Source organism: Erythrolamprus reginae, chromosome 1 (genome assembly GCF_031021105.1).
Source record: "Erythrolamprus reginae isolate rEryReg1 chromosome 1, rEryReg1.hap1, whole genome shotgun sequence".
Taxonomy (NCBI): domain Eukaryota; kingdom Metazoa; phylum Chordata; class Lepidosauria; order Squamata; family Dipsadidae; genus Erythrolamprus; species Erythrolamprus reginae.
The window spans coordinates 261,980,962-262,002,223 of NC_091950.1; the positions used below are offsets into that span (position 1 = coordinate 261,980,962).

The following is a 21,262-nucleotide window of genomic DNA, read 5'->3' on the forward strand; positions in this document are numbered from 1 at the left end:
ATGATGCCATATTATTGGCTGAGGCAATAAGGAACATAAATCTGAAAACATATGTTTAAAACGAAGATATTTTATATTTGAAAAGGAAAAAGCAATGAATTATTCCATGTTATACAGTGTGTGTGTGTGTATGTAGGTGTGTGTATATTTATATATATATATATATAAAAGTCTTGGTATATTACACGGGAAGAAACCCGAATATACCAAGACCTTCATACCTATACCCGTGAAAATCTACACACACACACACACACATATATATGTGAATGATGAGGCAGCAGCCATCTCGATCACCGGAACATAGAAACTTTAATAAAACCACTTAGCTTTCGTTAGCGTGCTGCTAACTTCGTCAGAGTATTAAAATGCCGTGGGAGACAAACATCTTTATAAAGCATTACTCAGTCTGCTCATTGCCTGCGTCACGGGGCCACACCCTTCCCTCCCCCCTGCGGTAAGCCTAATTGTGGGCTTAATTCTGCTGGCTGAAGGGAGATCTACCGCTTTTGCTCGTGTTTGTTGCCTTTTTCCCTCCCCAAGGGAGGGGGTGGAATTGTGAGGCTTAATCCTGCTGGCTGTAGGGAGATCTACCGCTTTTACTCGTGTCTGTTGCCTTTTTCCCTCCCCAAGGGAGGGGGTGGAGTTGTGAGGCAATGCTTCGGAGGTGTTTGGTATTCCTTTCTTCCCCCCATTGTCGTTGTTACTTTCTATAGTGGTACATGTCTGCTCTTGCAATTTTTTTACCCATGTCCTCGTCCTAGCCATACTGTAGGGTATGGCTAGCTGATGAGAGAAAAAATAGCTTGAAATAGATCTATAATAGTTTCCCTTCCTTTTAATTATCAGCAAAAATATGTTATGCACATTTTTGCATATGTATTGCATATACTTGGTAAAATCTGAATTTGTGTACCTTGAAAGAAATGTTTACAGACAACAGGAAAATGAATGGAAGCATTTAAAGAGGTACAGATGCTGGTACAATGGTGTGTTTCAAAAATGAACACTGAACCTTCATTATGGCTCATTCAAAAAGCTTTGTTTAGGAATATGTTTCTGCACATTTTGTTATACTAAAGCGATGATTTGGTAGATGAATTGGTTGCAGTGGAAATAGTACCTTGATGTAAGTGTGGTTTAAAAAAAGAATAGGATGAACTATGAATGAATATAGTCTGCAACTAAAAGCGAGTGGCAAATAAGTGGGTTGGTCAATGAGAATTCAATAGCAAAATATAATTTTGAGACAAAGAGGACAGCACTGAATAAGGTATGCTGCATTAAGTTACTGAGATACTTTCAGAGAGAAAAATAATGTTTAAAAAGCAAAAAGGTAAAGTGGTATATGGATATGTTGAAAACAAGATAGGAAGATTTTATAGTGAAGGGTTTTCATGTTAAACCATATTTAGATTTCCTTTTCTTACCTCTTGGCTTAGTGTGTTTGACTTGTTATTTCTTATTCCTTTTCTGTGCTTTACATAATACTGGTTATCTCTAAAGAGAATAGCATGATGGATATATATTTATGCTGAACGCTGGACATCTAGCAACATTGCATCAGTTAATAAAACTGCAGCAGCTGTTCTCCTTCAACTCACGTAGTTTGAAAAGCCTCCACTGAGATCTCAAGAAGGAAAGAAAGGCAACTTAAGCATTCTGTTACTCAGATTGTGGGAGAATGGTAAACATTTATTGAACTTGATGCAACGGCATTTTAATTGTTATTGCAACCAAATAAATGCAAAATATAATTTATCCTTCACATTAAAATCTACAAAATTACAAAACTGTTGTGCTGGTTATTCAAGAGCCTAGTAATAGTGTGAGTATTGTATTTTTTAAAATTATACACATTTTCAGTGGTTTAAACAGTGCATAAAATTTGTGTATGTGTGTGTTTATGTGTTTATGCATATACAGTGATACCTCGTCTTACGAACTTAATTCGTTCCGTGACCAGATTGGTAAGTGGAAAAGTTCATAAGATGAAGCAATTTTCCCCATAGGAATCAATGTAAAAGCAAATAATGTGTGCAACCCCATCCCAAAAGTCACCCTTTTTGCCTTGTGTCGCTGGGAAACCCCACCTCTGGACTTCTGTTGCCAGCCGAAGCACTGAGATTCCCCTGAGCCTCCCCTCACTAGGAAAGCCCACCTCTGGACTTCCGTTGCCAGCCGAAGCACTGAGATTTCCCTGAGCCTCCCCTCGCTGGGATTCAAAGCAGTGCCAGCAATAATGAAGGGAATCCCAGCGAGGGGAGCTTCAAGGAAATCCAAGCAACGCAAGAATGGGCGCTTCAGCTGGCAATGGAAGTCCAGAGGTGGGGTTTCCCAGCGAGGGAGGCTCAGGGGAATCCCAGCACTTCGGCTGGCAATGGAAGTCCAGAGGCAGGGCATCCCAGCGGTGGCGGCTCGGGTTCATAAGGTGAAAATAGTTCGAAGAAGAGGCAAAAAAATCTTAAACACCGTGTTTGTATCATGAAAAGTTCGTTTGAAGAGGCGTTCGTAAGACGAGGTATCACTGTATATGAATAAACGCATAGGAAAGGAAGCAGTTTGCTCCCTCCCATATTTGGGATACCAGGTGACTCTGCAGAAAAAAAAACATTTATGGTAATTTTTCCTCTGGATCAGCTGATAAGAGTGGAGAACTTGTGACTTAGAAGAAGGCAAGCAGCCCAAATTCAAATCCTAGAAGGGTACGATTAGCCAATGAGAACTAAATAGCTTGAAATAGATTTATACTAGTCTCCCTTTATTTCTTTGTAAGTTTGAATGCATACCCCCACATACACACACACACAAAACAAAAACTTTTTAAAAAGAAAAGAAAACAAAGGAAAACATTGTGGCTTTCCCCTCTATAAATATGCCATGCCCCAGTTAACAGTTCTGCAATGATAAAGATATTTGTCCCAAAGTACTTTTTCCAAAAGGCAACTAGACTTTCTTGGGGTGTTTTTTTTTCTCCGACAGCATTTTTTACTTATCATCCAAGAGTATAGACCTATGGTTTAGATCAGAGGCTTCTTGATGAGTCCAGTTGCCTTTTGGCATAACCATGATCTGGATGAATGAAAAATGCCATGGATGATAATGATGACTATTCTAAAGAATGACATGTGCTTCACCAAATTAGGGCCTGTAAAATGGAAAGATGATTCAGACTGATATCTCCAGTATATGTCTCTAGTTTTTGATGGTGGACCAGAACAGGAACATTCTTTGCAACCAGTGACAGGTTGTGATTAGAATTGGAGCATTCCTTTCTTTCACTTCCAAAGTTGCAGATGCACAATTTTCTTTTTAAAAGTGTGTACAAATGTTACTTAGTTTACTATGGTTATAACACAGTAGGCATTGCTATTGAGTAATATAAATTTTGCAATAATTTACAGAACTCACAAAGGATGTTTTCATATTATAGCTTCAGCTAGACATACTGTTTACTATAGATCTATACTTGTTGAGATCTTACTTTTTGCTTTGATACTTCTATATACTGTTTGTGCCTTCAAGTCAGGGAGAAGAAGTCTGTCATTGTTTCTTTCTGATAGAAACTGATTATGGCATACATGGTTCTCATATCTACTGTTTATAGCCTAAATATATTAAAACCACTGGTGGAAAAGGAAACTATACAGATGCCTCTGCATATCACTTTATTTTTCTTTTTTTATTTTCATGTGAGAAAATTCTTAGCCAAGAGCTGCCTATCAAACAGTGCTATTTTTATCCTGATTTCTTTTTCAGGGCAAATAGAGTTTACCTAAATGATAAAATACCAATTCCCTTTATAGCAGATTATCTTCAGATTCAAATGAGATGAATCCATAATTTTCAGAAAGGAACTAATAATCATATGAATAGTCTGAAGTGAATTGTTCATATTCAGACAGAATACTGATGACTGACAATGTTTGATGCTATTGTTCACTGTCTGAAATAAGCTTTTATTTAATATTAAATGTCAATATCCAAGGTGTCAGACAACCCACCAGGTGAATGCGATAGTCCACCAGAATTATATAAATGTTTAAAGTCCTAAAGATCATATTCTGATCAGTTCAGAACTGGAAGAAAACCAATACCAACTAAGCACAACAAAATGGCAGTAATCAATTCATCTTTATGAGAATACCCTTGACAATTTGAATAAAGAAAACAAGCCAGTGGTTTGATCATTAAGCCAACTTTCAGGATTTCTTAAATGTGAGCCATCACATTGGAAAAGCCAATGCATATAAGTGGTCTAGTATTTGATGTTGTCAAGTCACTGACATAACCACAAAATGACGTGACAGCTACAGTATGAATTGAGTGATTTTTTCCAGGACTCTTTATTCTTCCGTTTTTATTTATTTATATTTTTTATTCAACTTCTATGCCGCCCAATCCCAAAGGACCCAGGGCAGCATTTAACTAATCCATCCAACTATAGGCAAGCCCTTCTTCCCAAGAGTCTACGGAAAGGGGCAGCATTCAAATCAAATCAAATCAACCAACAAACAAATAATTCATAAAATAAGAACCACTATAAACAGAGCATGATGAACTATTCAGTGCAGCAACTCCATATCCTGTCACTTGTAGGAGAAAGGAGTGCCTATTTCATGGGATGGGGTCTAAAAGCAATCATCTAGTTCAGGAGTGGTGGTGGTGGGAGTTTGCACTTCACTTTTTTTACATAAAGGGCGAATACAGCTAGTAGTTCTCAATTTACAACTATTTGTTCATTGAACACTTGAAGTTACACCAGCACTGAAAAAAGGTGATAATTTTTCACACTTACGACCGCAGCAACCCTAACAGTTGCAAAATCAAAAGCTTGGCAACTGGCACATATTTGAGAGGTCCTTGGTGCTCTCTGAGCTTGGTTATTTTCTTGCAGACATTTCACTACCCAAACTAGGTAATGTCATCAGTGTTCACAGTCTCCTTACTAGCAGTGATGATATTACCTAGTTTGGGTGTGAAATGTCTGCAAGAAAATAACCAAGCTCAGACACCTCTCAATTTGTATGCACCTCTCAATTTGTATGCCGCTCAGAGTCTTCGAAGAGGGGCGGCATACAAATCTAATAAATAATAATAATAATTCAATGTTGGGCTACAAATATTCTCCTTTATTGGCACATATTTATGATGGATGCAGTCTCCAGGGGTCTTGTGATAACCTTTTGCCTGGTTCACTTAACTGTCCTACTTAATTAGCAACTGCAATTATTCATTTAACAACAGTGGCAAGAAAGGTTATAAAATGAGGCAAAACTCACTTAACAACCGTCTTGCTTAGCAATGCAAATTTTGGGCTCATTTGTGGACCTAAATATGGAAGACTACCTGGCACTGGGGAAATGTACTCTCAAATCCTGATTATGTGTGTACATAATTTAACAAGGAACAGATCTATAGCTTTTTGCTCAGTGTCTTAAACTCCGGGGGGGGGGGGGGCGAGGTTTGGAAGTTCGTTTGGCACGAAATGGGCCATTGCGGAAGGCTGGCGCGCAAGAGCTTCGCCTCGCCTCCTCTCACCTCAAAGGCAGCGCGACTCGCATTCGCGGCCCGGCCTTTCTGCACCTGGCAGTACTGTAGTTCCTCTACCCAAGGAGCGCGGGATATTTGCCTTCCACGCGAGACTCTTCCAAGTGAAAGCAGCCTACAGCGCGTCCCCTCTTTACAGCCGCCCTCGCTTCTCCTTCCACCTCCCTCAAACTTCTCTGCCGCTCGCTGGCTTCGCCTCGGGACTAGTAGGCGTCGTGTTGGAGGGAGCAGAGGAGAAAGGGAGTCGGTTCGCCGCTCTGTCCCAGAAGCCTCAGTAGTTCTCCGCTCGTCCGATGCTCTCACACACACTTTCTCTCCCTCCCTCCCTCCCCCCATCCCTCCCTCTCTCCCTCTTTCTCTCCCCCCTTTCTCTTTCCCTCCCTCCTCTCTTTTTATCTCCCCCCTCCCTTCCCCCTCCCGCCTCTCTCTCTCTCTCTCTCTCATACACACACACACACACACACACACACACACACACACACACACACAAATACACACAGAGAGAGCAACCCGCCTTCTCGCAGATTTAACGGACAGAATGAGCGCCCGCTCTTTTACTTCTGTGAGGAAACAATGAAACGGGTCCACGGTCTCCTCACACTTCCAGGACTTCAGAAACCGAGGGGACATCTGCGTCGGGGACCAGTCCGTTTGAGTCCAAGCGCAAAGTGTTAATTCGTCACCCCACACCACCTTTATCTGAACCCGCCACCGTTGGGGAGACGGGGTCTGAAAGACGCCCCTTCCCCAACCTCGCGGAGTGTGTGCAAGGTGTCTGTCAGAGCCTCGTGAGGGAAACCCCGCGCGCTTAGAGCACTGGGGAAGAAGTACATGAAGCGAGCGCCAGTCCGCAGCCCCCCTCAGCAGCGGACGGCGCTGCACTACAGGCGCGGAGCTCCACCGAAGGGATAACATGGACGGCGGTCACCCCAGCCAAAAGAACAAGAGGTCGCGCTCGGCGGGGACTCGTCTCATCCCGGCATTTTCCGCGGAAGCGGGAACCTCTCCTTTTCCTCTAGCTTCTCCAGAAGCGCGGGGTGGTTTTTTGTTTTTTTGTTTTTAACGCGCTTGTACCCGCTCCCATCTTAGATCGAAAGACGCTCGCCGCAGTCCCAGTCGTTTCCGAGTGCTACATCTGAACGTGAGGAGGCCCCCTCCGAAACGGGGGTATCTTCAGGACCTTCTCGGTTATTGCTGAGAAAGTCCTCCCTCGCTCCCAAAGAGTCGCTGCCGCCGCCAGTTCGATACCTTCGTTTGCCCAAACTGAGCCCGAGCTTTTTGGGAGAACGCCGTCGCGTCTGCTCCTGCAACCCTTCCCTTTTGTAAAGAGCCTTCCCTGGCCCCCGAGTTTTCTTTCTGTCGCGCTTTCTAACACCGCTTCCCCATGCCCGTCGCTCACCAGTCACCCCAACTCTTCCTTGGTTTCTCTCTCCCCCTTCTACGAGCACCTTCAGGATCGGGACTCCCCACAAAGAGGCGAGGGTATTAAAAACCCTCAATCTGTCACCCCAATAGTTCTGACATCCTCAGTATCAATTCTAGGCGCTTTAAGCCTCCCCCCACCTCTCCGCCAGTGTATCCAGGGTAAACGAGGGATGGACACGGTACCCTCGCTTCTGAACACCATCGACGACGGTAGTAGCTCTGTCTGTTCCCACGCAGTACTCCCCCCCTCCGTGACCGAAATAATCGCAGCTGTCACAGAAAACTCCCGTTCTCTTCAACTCCGTCTCCCCTACCATCGCTCTCTTCCCGAAAGAAAACAGCCTCCGCAACAGATGCTACCCCAGCCCTCGAACGTCGTCTCCCCGTCAAGGCCACGTCGAAAGACCCAGAGGGGGGAAAATCGAGCCGAAATATACAACCCACCCCCACTAGGGCCAGCTTCCAGGCTTTTGCCTTCAATGGCCCAAGGAGAATCCCCTCTGTCCCCTCAATAACTATTAGAAACCCCGCTCGGAACCACCACGCCGAGGCAAACTCTAACCGCAGCACCAGCAACGCCATCTCCCTGACCACCACCACCGTCGACTTAATACTACCAGCCCTTTCCATCTCTACCTCGGACACCACCACCACCCCCTTCCCCGAAACCCACACACTCCGAGAGTTTGCAGCTGGCCCAAACATATTTTGCTCAGCGTGGCTGGTTTTAAATCTTTGGCCAAAGATAACACTGAAGGTGCTTGTGTGCATTTGCGTATGCGTGTGCGCGCGTGTAGAGTAGAAGCTTAGACGCTCCCCCCCCCTCCTGCCTCTCCGCTCCTGCCCCAAACCAGCACCACCACCGCACGAGGGTCCTTGGGCGGTCTCGCTTGATTGTCTGCCCGCTTACCTTTTTCAGCGCGGACATTCTAGTGCATTATTCATTTAGCGTTATAGTGAGTTGCATGCTGCGCTCAACGAGTCGGGCGAAGGCTAGTGGCAATAACTGTGGTAGTAGCAAGAATGAAGGTGAAGAAGAAAAGAGGCAGAGAAGTGTGCATAAATGGACATTATCCCCCGGGTGTATTTTGTCTCATGGACTCGGGAGAAAACGGCGCCGCCGGATAAGTTCCCTTTCCGCGCGCCCAGGTGCTGCCCGGCTGCTCCGTAAAAAAAGCGGCTTCGCTCACTGCTGCTGCTGCTGCTGCCGCCGTCCGAACCTCACCGTTCTGCGCAGCCGCGCACGGCGTCCTCAACCCCCCTCCTCTCTGGAACTCGGCGGGCGGGGCCCGGTTCAGTCCCCGGCCGGGCAGTACTCGAAGGGAGGTCTTCCCCGCCCCTTGGAACGCTAGCGTAAGGACCGCCCCTCTTCAGAGCAAGAGCCAATGAGAAGCCAGGGCCTCTGCGGATGGAAAAAAGGAAGCTGGGAGTGGGACGGAGCAGCGGCAGCAGCAGCAGCAACAGCAACAGTAACAGCAGGAGAACGTGGAGGTCTGTTTGGCAACCGGGCGCTATGATTCTCCCTCTGCGAGGGGTGTGAGCCTTTGCTGCTTTTGTGCGCCTCCCTGGGACACATGGCCTTGAACAGGAGGAGTGAAGGTGAGGCGGCGGGGCGAGCAGAGGAAGCAGGCAAACAAGAACGTGCAGGAAGCATAGAGATCAAGTGGAGATGGGCTGGACGATTGATTGATTTATTTTATTTGCCAAACATGTATATGATAGTAGTAGTTTGTATAAACATACATAAGTAAAAAGTAACGATAAAGAGGGCAGTAGGACAGGGACGGTAGACACAGTGGTGCGCTTATGCACGCCCCCTCCCAGGTGCTGTACTGCAGTAGAGTTGGCTGCGATTGGTAGAGAAGAAAGTTTTGTTTATCCCAAGGGTGGGGTTTTTTTTCCAGGAGGCATCCGGACTCCTTGAAAGTCTAGTTGCCTCCTGAAAAATCACCTTTGAGACAACCTTGATCTGGATGACTGAGAATCTCGACAGGCTATAAGCTTTGTTTATGTTTTAGGCATGGACAAAGCACTAATTGCTAACAAGAAAAAGACTTTTCTGCTGTTAAGAGGTGAGAATATTTGAAGAAGCTTTGGAAAGAGGTCATCAAATAGCTAGAAGAGAGAGAAAGAAAGAGAGAGAGAGAGAGAGAGAAATTAGGTTTGCCTGTCGCCTGGGATGGTGGGCAAAGTAAGGTCCTATAGTAGTGAAGCTAATAGGTAACAGGCTTACCTGTTTCTGTTCCACCTCCAGGTAATTTACACAGTTTCCAGGAAGCATGGTTAGTGTGCAATAATTCTCCATGTTCTGATGAACGGGAGACTCCAGGATGGGTCACTCTAATCCCTTAGCCCTATGACTGGGTTGAATTTCTGAAGACACAGTCTCACTGTTAACTGTCTCCAGTTAATCAACTCAGTCTCCGCTCTTGGATGTAAAATTTCTAGCTCCTGAGTTTGAGCTCTTTTCTTCCCTGGAAAGAGAACTCTTCCTGGCTCTCCCTGGATCCTAGCTGTTTTGCTGTTACAAGAGGGAACATTAAAAAGTGCAGTTTGCACTGAGGGCTCAGTGAGCCTCACAGCGCCCTCGGCTGGCTATTTCATCAGCTGGTGAGTGGCCAGGCCCCTTTTGCAGTCAAAATTAAGTTTGGCAGCCCTCTTTGAGAACCCCGGCTGCAATTCCAACATTAAGGAAACATTTGGAGGGGGAAGCTTTTCCTTCCCCTCCAATTAGCCGGCTTCAGAAGCCATCTTGGACAGAGGGAGCCTTTTGAAGACAGGCCAGTATTTTAAGTGGGCCATCAACAGGTTGGGGATGACCCCCTGGATCTGGGAATAGAGGGAACTGTGCAGGCAGCAACAGCTCTGCTTAAGTCTGCCCTGTATTTATGCACAGTTTGTTTTTTCCCCTCTCTCTGCAGCTCCTGACCAGGCCTAGCCAAAATATTAATGTTGCTTATCTTTAAATCTATTATCAGGTTTCCTATGTCTTTGATTTACTCCAGTGAAATTAGTGGAATGACAAAAAGAGCTAGATTTTTCACTATTTTAAAATGCAGATAAGGCTTCTTGAAGTGGTTGTAAAACAATACAACCCTTTACCATTGGAACTTTTCTCTACTATTGACGTAAAGGAGCAGCTATCCTTTGGGTCAGCAAAAAACATAAGCAATATAATTATTGTCAGTTCCACTTTTTTTTTTTACAGCTGTTCGGGCCAAATTATGTGATTCTAACTGATGGGTTTGCTAATATACCCTTCTGTTGGTCTCTCCAGAGTGTGCAATTCTTCCCCCTTGGTAAATGCAATCTGTAGCATGGAAAAGCCAAGCTGTTTTATTTATTGATCCTGTGTCATTTTTGTCCATTGCAGCATTTCATCTCACAAAAGTTCACCTTCACCTCAGCTGGGGTTTGCACAAATCCCACCTCTGCCCTCAATTCCCCTTCTCTTAACTTTTGTTTGTAAGAATTTCATATATATACAGTAGACCCCCGCTCGTTGCGAGGGTTCCGTTCCAGGACCCCCCGCAACGAGCGGGTTTTCGCGAAGTAGCGCTGCGGAAGTAAAAACACCGTCTGCGCATGTGCAGATGGCGTTTTTACTCCCACAGCGCTAGCGAGGAGCCGAAGATTGGGGGCGGGGCGGCTGTTTGCCGCCGGCATGGAGGGCTTCCTAGCAGCCCCCCAAACCCGGGTTGAGGGTCCGGGGGGCGCTGGCTCTCGGCGCTTTCGAGCTGAGTCCGGGAGCGAATTCGCTTCCGGACTCAGCTCAAAACCGCCGATAGCAAGCGGCAAGGAACGGCTTGTCTCGGCGCTTTCGAGCTGACCGGACTCAGCTCGAAAGCGCCGAGACAAGCCGTTCCTTGCCGCTTGCTATCGGCGGTTTTGAGCTGAGTCCGGAAGCGAATTCGCTTCCGGACTCAGCTCAAAACCGCCGATAGCAAGCGGCAAGGAACGGCTTGTCTCGGCGCTTTCGAGCTGACCGGACTCAGCTCGAAAGCGCCGAGACAAGCCGTTCCTTGCCGCTTGCTATCGGCGCTTTTGAGCTGAGTCCGGGAGCGAATTCGCTCCCGGACTCAGCTCAAAAGCGGCGAGAATGAACGGCGTGGGTGGGCGAAGGGCGGGCGGCAGCGAGGAGTTTGCGTGGGCGGTGGGGAAACTCCTCGCTGACGCCAGCAAGAGGGGGAAGACCCAGGGAAGCCGCTGCCATCTACGCATGCGTGCCCGGCACGCATGCGTAGATGGTATTTTTGACTTCCGGGTTGAAAAATAGCGAAGTACCCTGTTCGCAATGGTTGGGGACGCAATAAATGGGGGATCACTGTATATCATTTGGAGCTGGAAGAGAAAATTGATTTGACCTCATTAAGGAAACTGACAAGAAGTGTTTGGAATTTGGGGATATTTATTTCTCCATTCCTTGAATTGTTTTGCAAAATCATCTTTTTTCAATAGCATAAGGGGTAGTGCAATATCATGCTTACGTGTAATGGGTAAAAGGTTGAGGAGAACAAAAGAAAGGGATGGGCTGGAAGAAGCAACTAGGTTTATATAAGCTAGACAGATACATTTGAAAAGGAAATGGGGAACAAAGAAAAGATCTGGTTTTAACTGAGAAGTAGCAGATGGTAGTCATTCAAGGGGAAAGAGATAAAACCATGCACACCTGGCACCCATAGGCAGGTCTTTGCCATTCCTTGTTTGTTTATGACCTTCAGACTTCTGGCAATTGCCTGGACATGGCTGCAGTTTTCTTGGCAACACTTTTTTCTCCCCAGAAATAATTTTCCCTTCCCTGCTTTTTAGGGTTAAGAATTGGTCTAAGTTCACCAGCCATATGGGATTAGAACTCACAGTCTCTTGGTTTTGTAGTGTAAGGCCTTAACCAGTATACCAAACTGGCTCTCTTCTTGCCCTAGCTCAGGGGTGTCAAACTTAAGGCCCGGGGGCCTGATCACGGGGTACTTAGATCTGCTCCATGGGGGAACAGCGAAGGACCATGGTGCTTCTGTCAATGAAAACGGCCTCCCAAGCTCCATTTTCGGCTGCCAGGGCCTTCTGCAACCCTCTGCCAGTGAAAACGGAGCTCGGGAGGGCCGTGTGACAGAGCGTTTGGGCCACCACAGGTGCCCCTGACAGGAGTGATGAGCTGGCCACACGCACCCCAGCCAAGCCTACCTCGGACCCCCAAGGTCAAACATAACCCTTATGTGGCCATCAATGAAATCAAGTTTGACAACGCTGCCCTAGCTGCTACAAAACAATATTGATTTTATAGACAAACATCTGAGTCTCCAGAGAGGAGCGGCATACAAATCTAAATAATAATAATAATAATAATAATAATGATAATAATAATAATAATAATAATAATAATAATAATAATAATAATAATATTTGCATACCCTGTTATAATGGGTCCCTGTCACCTTAAGCAGGAAAAGCTACTTTTAATCTGCAACACAGTACAGACCGGTTTAATATTGGGCTGGGAACTAGATAAGTCTAGTAATACAAAGGAGGAATATGGATTGTTGGAGTCTGTTTAAACTTCAAGTATTTTGTCTTCTTACTTCTGTACATTTATCTCATCTGTCTTTTCTGCATGCTACACGTTTCTCCTCTCAATTGCCCTTTTAATTCATTTTCTAAATTAAAAATAATTCCTGTAGCATTATAATTCTTGGCTCCTTTCTCTAGGCAGACTGGAAGAGATTCAACTTTCATTTGTACAAAATCGGCTCATCAGACAGAACTCTATATAGACCATAGAATTTTTACACCATTGATGTTGGTTATGTCCTTTTCTTCATTGTATAATTTTATTTGCTTCTTATTTAAAAGGAGAATCATCTATTAAGCATTAGTAAAGCACAATTTAGAGCAGAAAATTAACAGAAAATTAAAAATACTTTCTTGCCATTACATATTCCTTTCAACTTTATCAAAATAGAGTTTGTTTTTGTATCCTGTTCCTTGGATAAAGTATATTCTTGGTTATAAAACAGATGTTGGTGAATGGAAGGTTTCATTACTAATCTAGGGTATTTTTCTTACTAGATATCATATGATACAGATGATGACTTCATTTTTCTATTAAGAAATTAGCTATCTTATACTAGCTTTGAATTCTTAAATCAATTTCCAGGATCAGCTTTCTTAATAAGTAGTAATCCAAGAATGACAGGAAAAGATTCTTTGCATTTATTATTAAACTGAAATCATTAAAATCACATTTGTTTTTACACAGCTTATTTGTGAAAAACATAGCTGTTTGAAGTATGTGTTAATAAATTTTTGTTGTTTCTGCCAGTATCCCATATAGCTCAGAATTTTGCATGCCTGTACTTGTAAATCCATTTTAAAAAGGGGGAAATGAGTGGTAGCTTTTTTTTCTACCTCTAATTCACAGATGTTTTTCAATATTTATTTCTTTATTATAAGTAACTCAAAGCAGCAGATATACACAACACTTTTTCCTATTTTCCCCACCATGACAACACTGTGAAATGGGTTGAGTTGCGAGAAAGTGATTGGCTCAAAGTCTCCTAGCCAGTTCCTAAATAGTTTAGGATCTGCCTTGTCTCATGTGCATCTATTATTGCAAGTACTTATGCCAAATGACATGATGGAGTTGATCACTAGTGAGCCAAAGCTCTTTTCTTTTCACAATGACATCAAAATGGCATCTGTGGAGACATTTGCCAAGTGATATCCTTCTGGACTTTTAGATTCCCAGCGAAAACATTTTCATTCAGTCATTGTCAGTTATGTATTTATATTTATGACATTTGTTTGGAAGATTTTATGTATAAAATTCCGAATGATGTTTGAACGATGTGTTTTTATGCTAATAATGTTTCATTTTACTAGCATATTTATGAGCTGCCATACAATTCATCTTTATGAATAACAGTACTTATATAAATATAGTAATAAAGCACTGCCCATTGACAAGATTGTTTCTAAAGGTTCTTTTCAGAAGGAGCTGTTTTTGAAGAAAGAAAAGAAAAAAACCCAAATGTTATTGGTTTTCCACTTGGCAATTTGGTGTACTGTGTAATTGGTCCTAGTGAAAGAGCAAAACAGAGGGCTAATTTTCTCTTCATGTGTTCTGCACCTCCTATGATGATGTCACATTTTTTGTAATCAGTTTCTGGATGCATCCTATGGCAGTTTCCAGTGCAATTTCATCTCTAAGTATACCATTAGATACAGTTATTGTATTCTCTTTCGTCAGCTTTGTTCTTTAAATTTTTGAATCGCTAATATAATCTTCAGAATATAATCTGTAGGGTTAAAAGTGGAATGGAGCACGGGTAATCCTTGATTTATGAGTACAATTAAGCCAAAAGTGTATGTTGCTAACCAAGACAGTTGTTAAGCCAATTTTGCTCTATTTTATGAGCTTTTGAAAAATGAATCACTGCAGTTGTTTAGGTGGTTAAGTGAATCTGACTTCCCCCTTGACTCCTTACCAGAAGGCCACAAAAGGTGTTTACATGACCCCGAGACAGTTCAACAGTCATAAATGCTTATGACCTAATTTCTTTCTGATACAGCATCGGATTGGAAATGATAAAAGGAAGGACAATTGATAAGACAATATTCAACTTAGCCTAACTGATTTTTAATTTTTTTTAAAAAAACCCAAACTGATGGGAAATAATGAAATGTAAACACCAGATGGATTCCAAGGCAGCATGGTAAGATCTCTAAATATTCACAGAGATCATCGCAAGGCGGGAATAGTGAAAGGCTACAATGTTTGGAAGGCTTCAGTGGATAGCTTAATTAATAGTACATATCGCTGGAGGCACATTGTTGGATTGATTCCTGGATTTGAAGGGACTTTTTCTTAGCTTTTCTCAAACTGTATTAAGCCTGTTGTAGATTACACCCCAATGCTCAGGTATGTGTCCTATCTTAAAAATAACAAAAAAAACCCCTATGCCCAGTTGGTTTCAATAGAGGCAGAGGATTCTAGATAGAAACATAGAAACAGAGAAGATTAATGGCAGAAAAAGACCTCATGGTCCATCTAGTCTGCCCTTATACTATCTCCTATATTTTATCTTAGGATGGATATATATTTATCCCAGGCATATTTTAATTCAGTTACTGTGGATTGATTGATTGATTTATTTATTTTATTAGATTTGTATGCGCCCCTCTCCGAAGACTCGGGGCGGCTCACAACAATAATAAAAAACAGTATAAACAATGGAACAAATCTAATAATAAGAATTATATTAAAAAAACCCAACTGTTAAAAAACCATACAACACATACATACCAAACATAAAATATAAGAAAGCCTGGGGGAGATGTCTTAGTTACCCCATGCCTGGCGATATAGGTGGGTCTTGAGTAACTTGCAAAAGACAAGGAGGGTGGGGGCTGTTTTAATCTCTGGGGGGAGTTGATTCCAGAGGGCCGGGGCCGCCACAGAGAAGGCTCTTCCCCCGGGGCCCACCAAACGACATTGTTTGGTTGACGGGACCCGGAGAAGGCCAACTCTGTGGGACCTTATCAGCCGCTGGGATTTACCAACCACGTTGCAAAATGTTGCAAAAGCTGAACTGGTAAGCTGCAAGAGACCCCAAGCAATGAGGTTGTCCATCCCTGTTGCAGGCCACATTAAATGTGGTCTTGTGGCAAATACTGTTCACATCTGATTCTTGAAAATAGGTTTGTACTTGGCTAGTGTTCTTTTGAAATTGGAATAGTGTAATGGAGAGCCTTGAATGTATTCTGTCAGTGCAAGAGATTGATTTGTGAGCGCAGGGTTTGCTCATTTGTAAGTGCTGTGGTGTATACATGCTGCAAGTGATTGATAGGCAAACTAGGGATTTAGAGATGGCATTTTGGGCCATGGACAATGGAGTCTCTTTTTAAGTTTAGAAAATGCCATCCTTGCCTTTGGTTGCAAAACTATATTCTTGCTGCTGTGTTCTTCTGCGTATGTGCATGTGTTTGCGACATTTGCTCTTTCATACTGTGCAACTATATGCTCAGGTGTTTGTTTTTTGCCCGAAAAGTTATTTATTTATTTATTTATTATTTAGATTTGTATGCCGCCCCTCTCCGCGGACTTATACAAGCTCTTCTCCCCTTACACACACACACACACACACTTCCTCTCCATGTGATACTGTATTTCTTCTTTTCATTGGGATCTGCAGAAGCTTGCCCACAGTCAAATCTAAATTAATAGTAATAGGGAAACATCTCCCCAGGCACGTTGAATGTAATTTTCCCCCATAGCTTTAAATATGGTTTCTGTTCACAGTCATTCATTGAACAGAATGATTGTTTCAGGTGCTTTGTTTAGAATACAAACAGTCCATGATTTAAAAGAGAGCCAAGGTACAGTATATTGCCTGCTTTTCTTTTGCCTGAATTGAAAAAAAAAATCTGAAAAGATTTTGTTTGCGGAATATACTTATTTTCTTCAATCATAGTAGTCATCTTTACTGCAGAGATGTCATTTTCTTTTCAGCTTTCTTCTGATAACAATGGCATTATTGAAGTTTTCTAAGCGTTGTGAATTGTATGTATGAACCTGCCTGGGGTAGCCATGAACAAATGACAACTTTGGGTATTTTACCATTAACCATTTAACATTAAATGAATTAATTTGTAGGTCTTGGTCAAAGCCAAGAAAAACAAAGCATATGAAGGAAAACTTTCCTATAGAAGGTGCTAAAAGGAACCCAAAATATTTGCTCAGATGTATTTTACAGTGTATAAAGCCTTTTGTTTCAAAAGGACTTGTGTAGATCTTTAAGCTAGTATGATTTGATAACAAAAATTACATGTTTCTACATAATTGCTGCCCAGGCCTCCAAATAATGTTGAAAACAAGCAGGTTAGATCTACACTTCTAAGAAGCATATTTTTCCTGTCTTTAATGTGCATCAGGGGCTGGGAAAATGTTCCCCTTCAGTTGTTAGTGAACGGTAATTCTAAGGTCCTTTACCAATGGTCATCTTTGCTAAGGGTAAGTTGTAATTGGGTTTCATTTTGAGGATAGCTGCTTCTTCGGCCTAACTTAATGTTTCTTTTGCAATTTGAAAGTGAAAGCTCATGTAATTTTACTTCTCAGATAAAAAATGAAAATAGCTGATGTAGTTGCCTATTCTGATATCCATTTTCTCTCTTTCTCTCTCTTCATTTGTTTGGATATTTGTATAACCTTTCGACAAATTATCTGACAAATTCTTGAAGCTAGGTATCAAAACTGCAAAACTTAAATGAACTGAAAATGGCTAATAGCAAGGCTGTCTGATAATCAAATGCTGCCCTGCCATTCTTATTCAAACAATAATAAATCAAATTTTGCATAAGGCCAAATAAAACCTATAAAGTAAAAATGTATGTATAAACTTTAAATTTATTCTGTACCACAAGAACACAAGCAGAAGATGATAAACGTTTCGAGGTACCTCTCCTGCAATACAGAAAAAAGAATATTGAAATCTCTCTTTATAAAGGCCTATAACTCTCCCATGAAATACAGTGATCCCTCGATTTTCGCGATCTCGTTCTTCGCGAAACGCTATATCGCGATTTTTCCCACCCGATGACGTCACTCTCTTCCTTCCTTTCTCATCTTTCTTTCTCTCTCTCTTTCTCTATCTTGCTTCTTCCTCTCTCACACTCTCTTCCTCCCTCTCTCATCTCTTTCTTTCCTTCTCTCTCTTTCTCTATCTCTCCCCCTCTTGCTGGCGGGCGGCGGGCGGGCGGCGGGTGGCGGGCGGGCGAGCGGGGGCATCAGCGAGGAAGACCCAGGGAAGGTTCCTTCGGCCGCCCAGCAGCTGATCTGCTCGGCAGCGCAGCGAGGAGCCGAATCGGGGTTTCCCCTCTGCGTGGGCGGCGGGGAAACCCCGATCTTCGTCTGCTCGCTGCTGCTGCGCTGCCGAGCAGATCAGCTGCTGGGCGGCCGCAGCAGCAGCGAGCAGACGAAGATCGGGGTTTCCCCACCGCCCACGCAATGGGGAAACCCCGATTCGGCTCCTCGCTGCGCTGCCGAGCAGATCAGCTGCTGGGCGGCCGAAGGAACCTTCCCTGGGTCTTCCCCGCCGCCCACGCAAACTCCACCATCTGCGCATGCGCGGCCATGAAAAAAAGGGCGCGCATGCGCAGATGGTGTTTTTACTTCCGCAACCCTACATCGCAAAAAATCGATTATCGCGAGGGGTCTTGGAACGGAACCCTCGCGATAATCGAGGGATCACTGTATAACCAGGAGAAAATACAGTAGATAGCTAGTGTAGTTTGGACTGCAGCTCTAAATTCAAGAACCATTGTGTGATCTTTGACCTGATCCCTATTTAATGTACAGTTGGGAATAGTAACAAAATATTAATTTTTAGACCAGGGTCTTTTTTCAGCTGGGTTGGAAATTACCGTATTTTTCGGTGTATAAGACACACCTTTTTCCTCCCTAAAAGAAGCTGATAATTAGGGTGCTTCTTATACTATGAATGTAGCTTTTCCCCCCCATCCCTAACTAGCTGCTAATGATCTTACCAGCTCTTACCTTGCAGGCTCTTTCATTGTTTCTCTCTGTGAATAATGTTTTCTAAATCCTGTCTTTGACTCCCTCCACCATTCTCTATTTGCTCCAAATGTTTCTTTCCAGCCATAACCAGGTGCTAACAATGTTGTCAGCTTTTAACAGCTTCAAAGCTCTTTCATTGTTACTCTCTGTGAATAATGTTTTCCAAACCCTGTCTTTGTAGGATGTTTTTTCCATTGCTCTACTTGCTCAGACCATTTCTTTACAGGTGCTAATGATGTCCCTAGCACTTACTGGCTTGCAAGCTCTTTCATTGTTACTTTCTCAGAATAAAGGTTTTTTTAAGCCCTTAACCAAGGGAGAAAATAATGTGCTGGAGCTGACCATACTAAGTACGCTAGCCAGATGAATACCTGGTAAACAAATACTTTTCCCTATTTTCCTCTCCAAAAACTAAAGTGTGTCTTATATTCCGAAAAATATGGTATATTCAAGTGAGATGGGACAGCCTATATGGTGTTCACCTAGATGGTGAACCTTTTCGAGCCAGAATGGGAGGAGCATGTGGGGATAGCCTGTGTGCATGCCCACACCCAAAATGCAATGCCCCCTCCAAGTGCCCTGCTATCTAAACTCTGTTTTCTGTCCTGTGTTTTAAGGCCAATGTTAGCAACACACTTGGCAGTGGCAAATATAGTTCTGGAAAACCTAGATTGTAGTCAGTCAGTCATTCTATTTTAAAGGCGAATGGCCAGTAAAACCAAACAAAATAATGATAATTGATTAGAGTAAAATAAACTTTAAAATCATATCACAGTACAAGTAAAATTGTAAGTTAAACGTTTAAGAGTTTGGAACTGAAAAACATAATACAGTAGAGAATGATGTATGTATGGCAACGGATAACAAAACAGTAAAATTACCAATTAGAAATATATAGCTTATAATTATACTAAAAGCTATGGAAAAGTCATAATTAATATTTCTTTTAGAATGTGGTAATTAATATATGCAGAAGAACGATGCATAAAGAGGGATTATGGTTTCAAAATTAAAAGTTAAGAGTCCAATTATGGTGACTATTTATATTGTTAAAACAATTCTGGCAGCTAATTAAATTAAGACAGAAATAAGATTCAATTGACAGTCAGAACATAAAACATTAATAAACAGTAAAAACTAAATAGCCGCATTTGAAATGTTTCCAAACAGAGAATACCTAGGAGATGCTTGGGGAAAAAAATGATGGCAAATTGTATAAACTATGGAACAGTGTTGAGCTGTAATTATTGAAGTAGAATTGTATTAGCCCGAAAGTAACCAGCAACCTGAGACTGGAATATTTGGTGATGAGTGGAAATATTAATTCGTGGTGTCTATGGAGATTCTCAGCCATCAAGTCATGGTTGTCCCAAATATATTTTTTGCCTCTTGAAAAAACACCTTTGGGACAGTAATTCCTTTGGGACAATAATTCTTGATGAGTGTCATTATAGAAGAAGCAATACAATATAACATATTCCAGCATTTTAATTGCTTCTCCACTGCAAGGGCACAATTTCCATTCAAATGGAATGTATCAGGATCTCATTCCCTCCCCCCCCCCCCAGTACCTATTGGGAGAGCATTATTTAATCTAGCCAAGGACAATTTTTTTTTCTGAATTTGAGGGTCATTATGCAACTGGGGGAAGTCAATGTGCAGAGTGTCTCAAAAAGATGTTTCTATGTAAGGCTGATTATGGCTTTTGAGTTGATGGCATGTTGTTTAAGATTAGCTAGCACAGATTCATAGCCCAGCAGGGTGATGACTGCCCTGAGAAACTATTAGATTTTAAATTTTCATATATTTCCCTACAGCAGAGAGACTGGAAATTGTTGGTCATAATTAAAGGGCCAAATCAGCTGGAGAAAGAATAAGCTTAGACCAATATGAAAGGATGTGAATCCAAGTGGAAGTTTCTATTTTGAGTAAGCCAACTTCATGGCCATGTACCGCATTTGGAATGCAGCAGGATAGATCTCAAATACTTAGCTCTTTCGAGAGGAAGAAATTACCTGTAAGGCCCCAACTGGTCTCCAAAGGGAAAATTTTGTTGAGTAGACTTTAAGCACTCTTGATAGATTCTGAACTCTATTGGAGAAGTAGATAGAAAGATTGTAGAGCTGCAGTTGTTTCCTGTACCTTTAAGCTAACATAGTTGGCATGGTATTTGCCCTTGGTGTGGAAAACAATGCCTAAGTATTTGAAGGTCTTGACTTGTTTGATTGGTTGTTTGGCCAGTAAGCATGTTCCCTAGAGCAGTGTTTCCCAACCTTGGCAACTTGAAGGTATCTGGACTTCAACTCCCAGAATCCCCCAGCCAGCAATGCTGGCTGGGGAATTCTGGGAGTTAAAGTCCAAATACCTTCAAGTTGCCAAGGTTGGGAAACACTGCCCTAGAGATAGGTTGTATAGTCTCAAGTGAAATTACTACTAAATATTCGTAGCTCAGGGTTGAAATAAGGAGCCCCTGATTATTATTTTCTTAAAGACATTTCATAACCAAAGTAACATCATCAGTTACTATTGTACAGTATATGACGGTTACCTCTAATAGAAGTTGTCTTTGCCTGAAAGAGTTTTTAAATACAACTGTCATCCTCATCATTAGGTCTTGAGCAGAGCAAATTGAGCATCAAATGTTTCCCAGCAGTTTTAACCATTTGCAGCATCTTTGACATCGCCCCAACGGACATTAGTAATCTTAAAATGTTTAAT

At 42.6% G+C, this 21,262-nt stretch overlaps 1 protein-coding gene across 2 annotated transcripts in view; it reads left to right on the plus strand.

The window, feature by feature from the left end:
* Positions 1-8,354: 8,354 nt before the first annotated feature.
* The window catches only part of ERICH1 (glutamate rich 1), a 116,050-nt gene continuing 103,142 nt past the window's right edge, over positions 8,355-21,262 (plus strand). The window contains exon 1 of one of the 2 annotated variants that reach the window (XM_070732903.1): positions 8,355-8,574. In XM_070732903.1, the coding sequence (XP_070589004.1) occupies positions 8,550-8,574 (25 nt within the window). In that variant the 5' untranslated portion in view covers positions 8,355-8,549. The remainder of the gene's footprint in view (positions 8,575-21,262) is intronic. The other variant, XM_070732904.1, reaches the window with a different exon arrangement.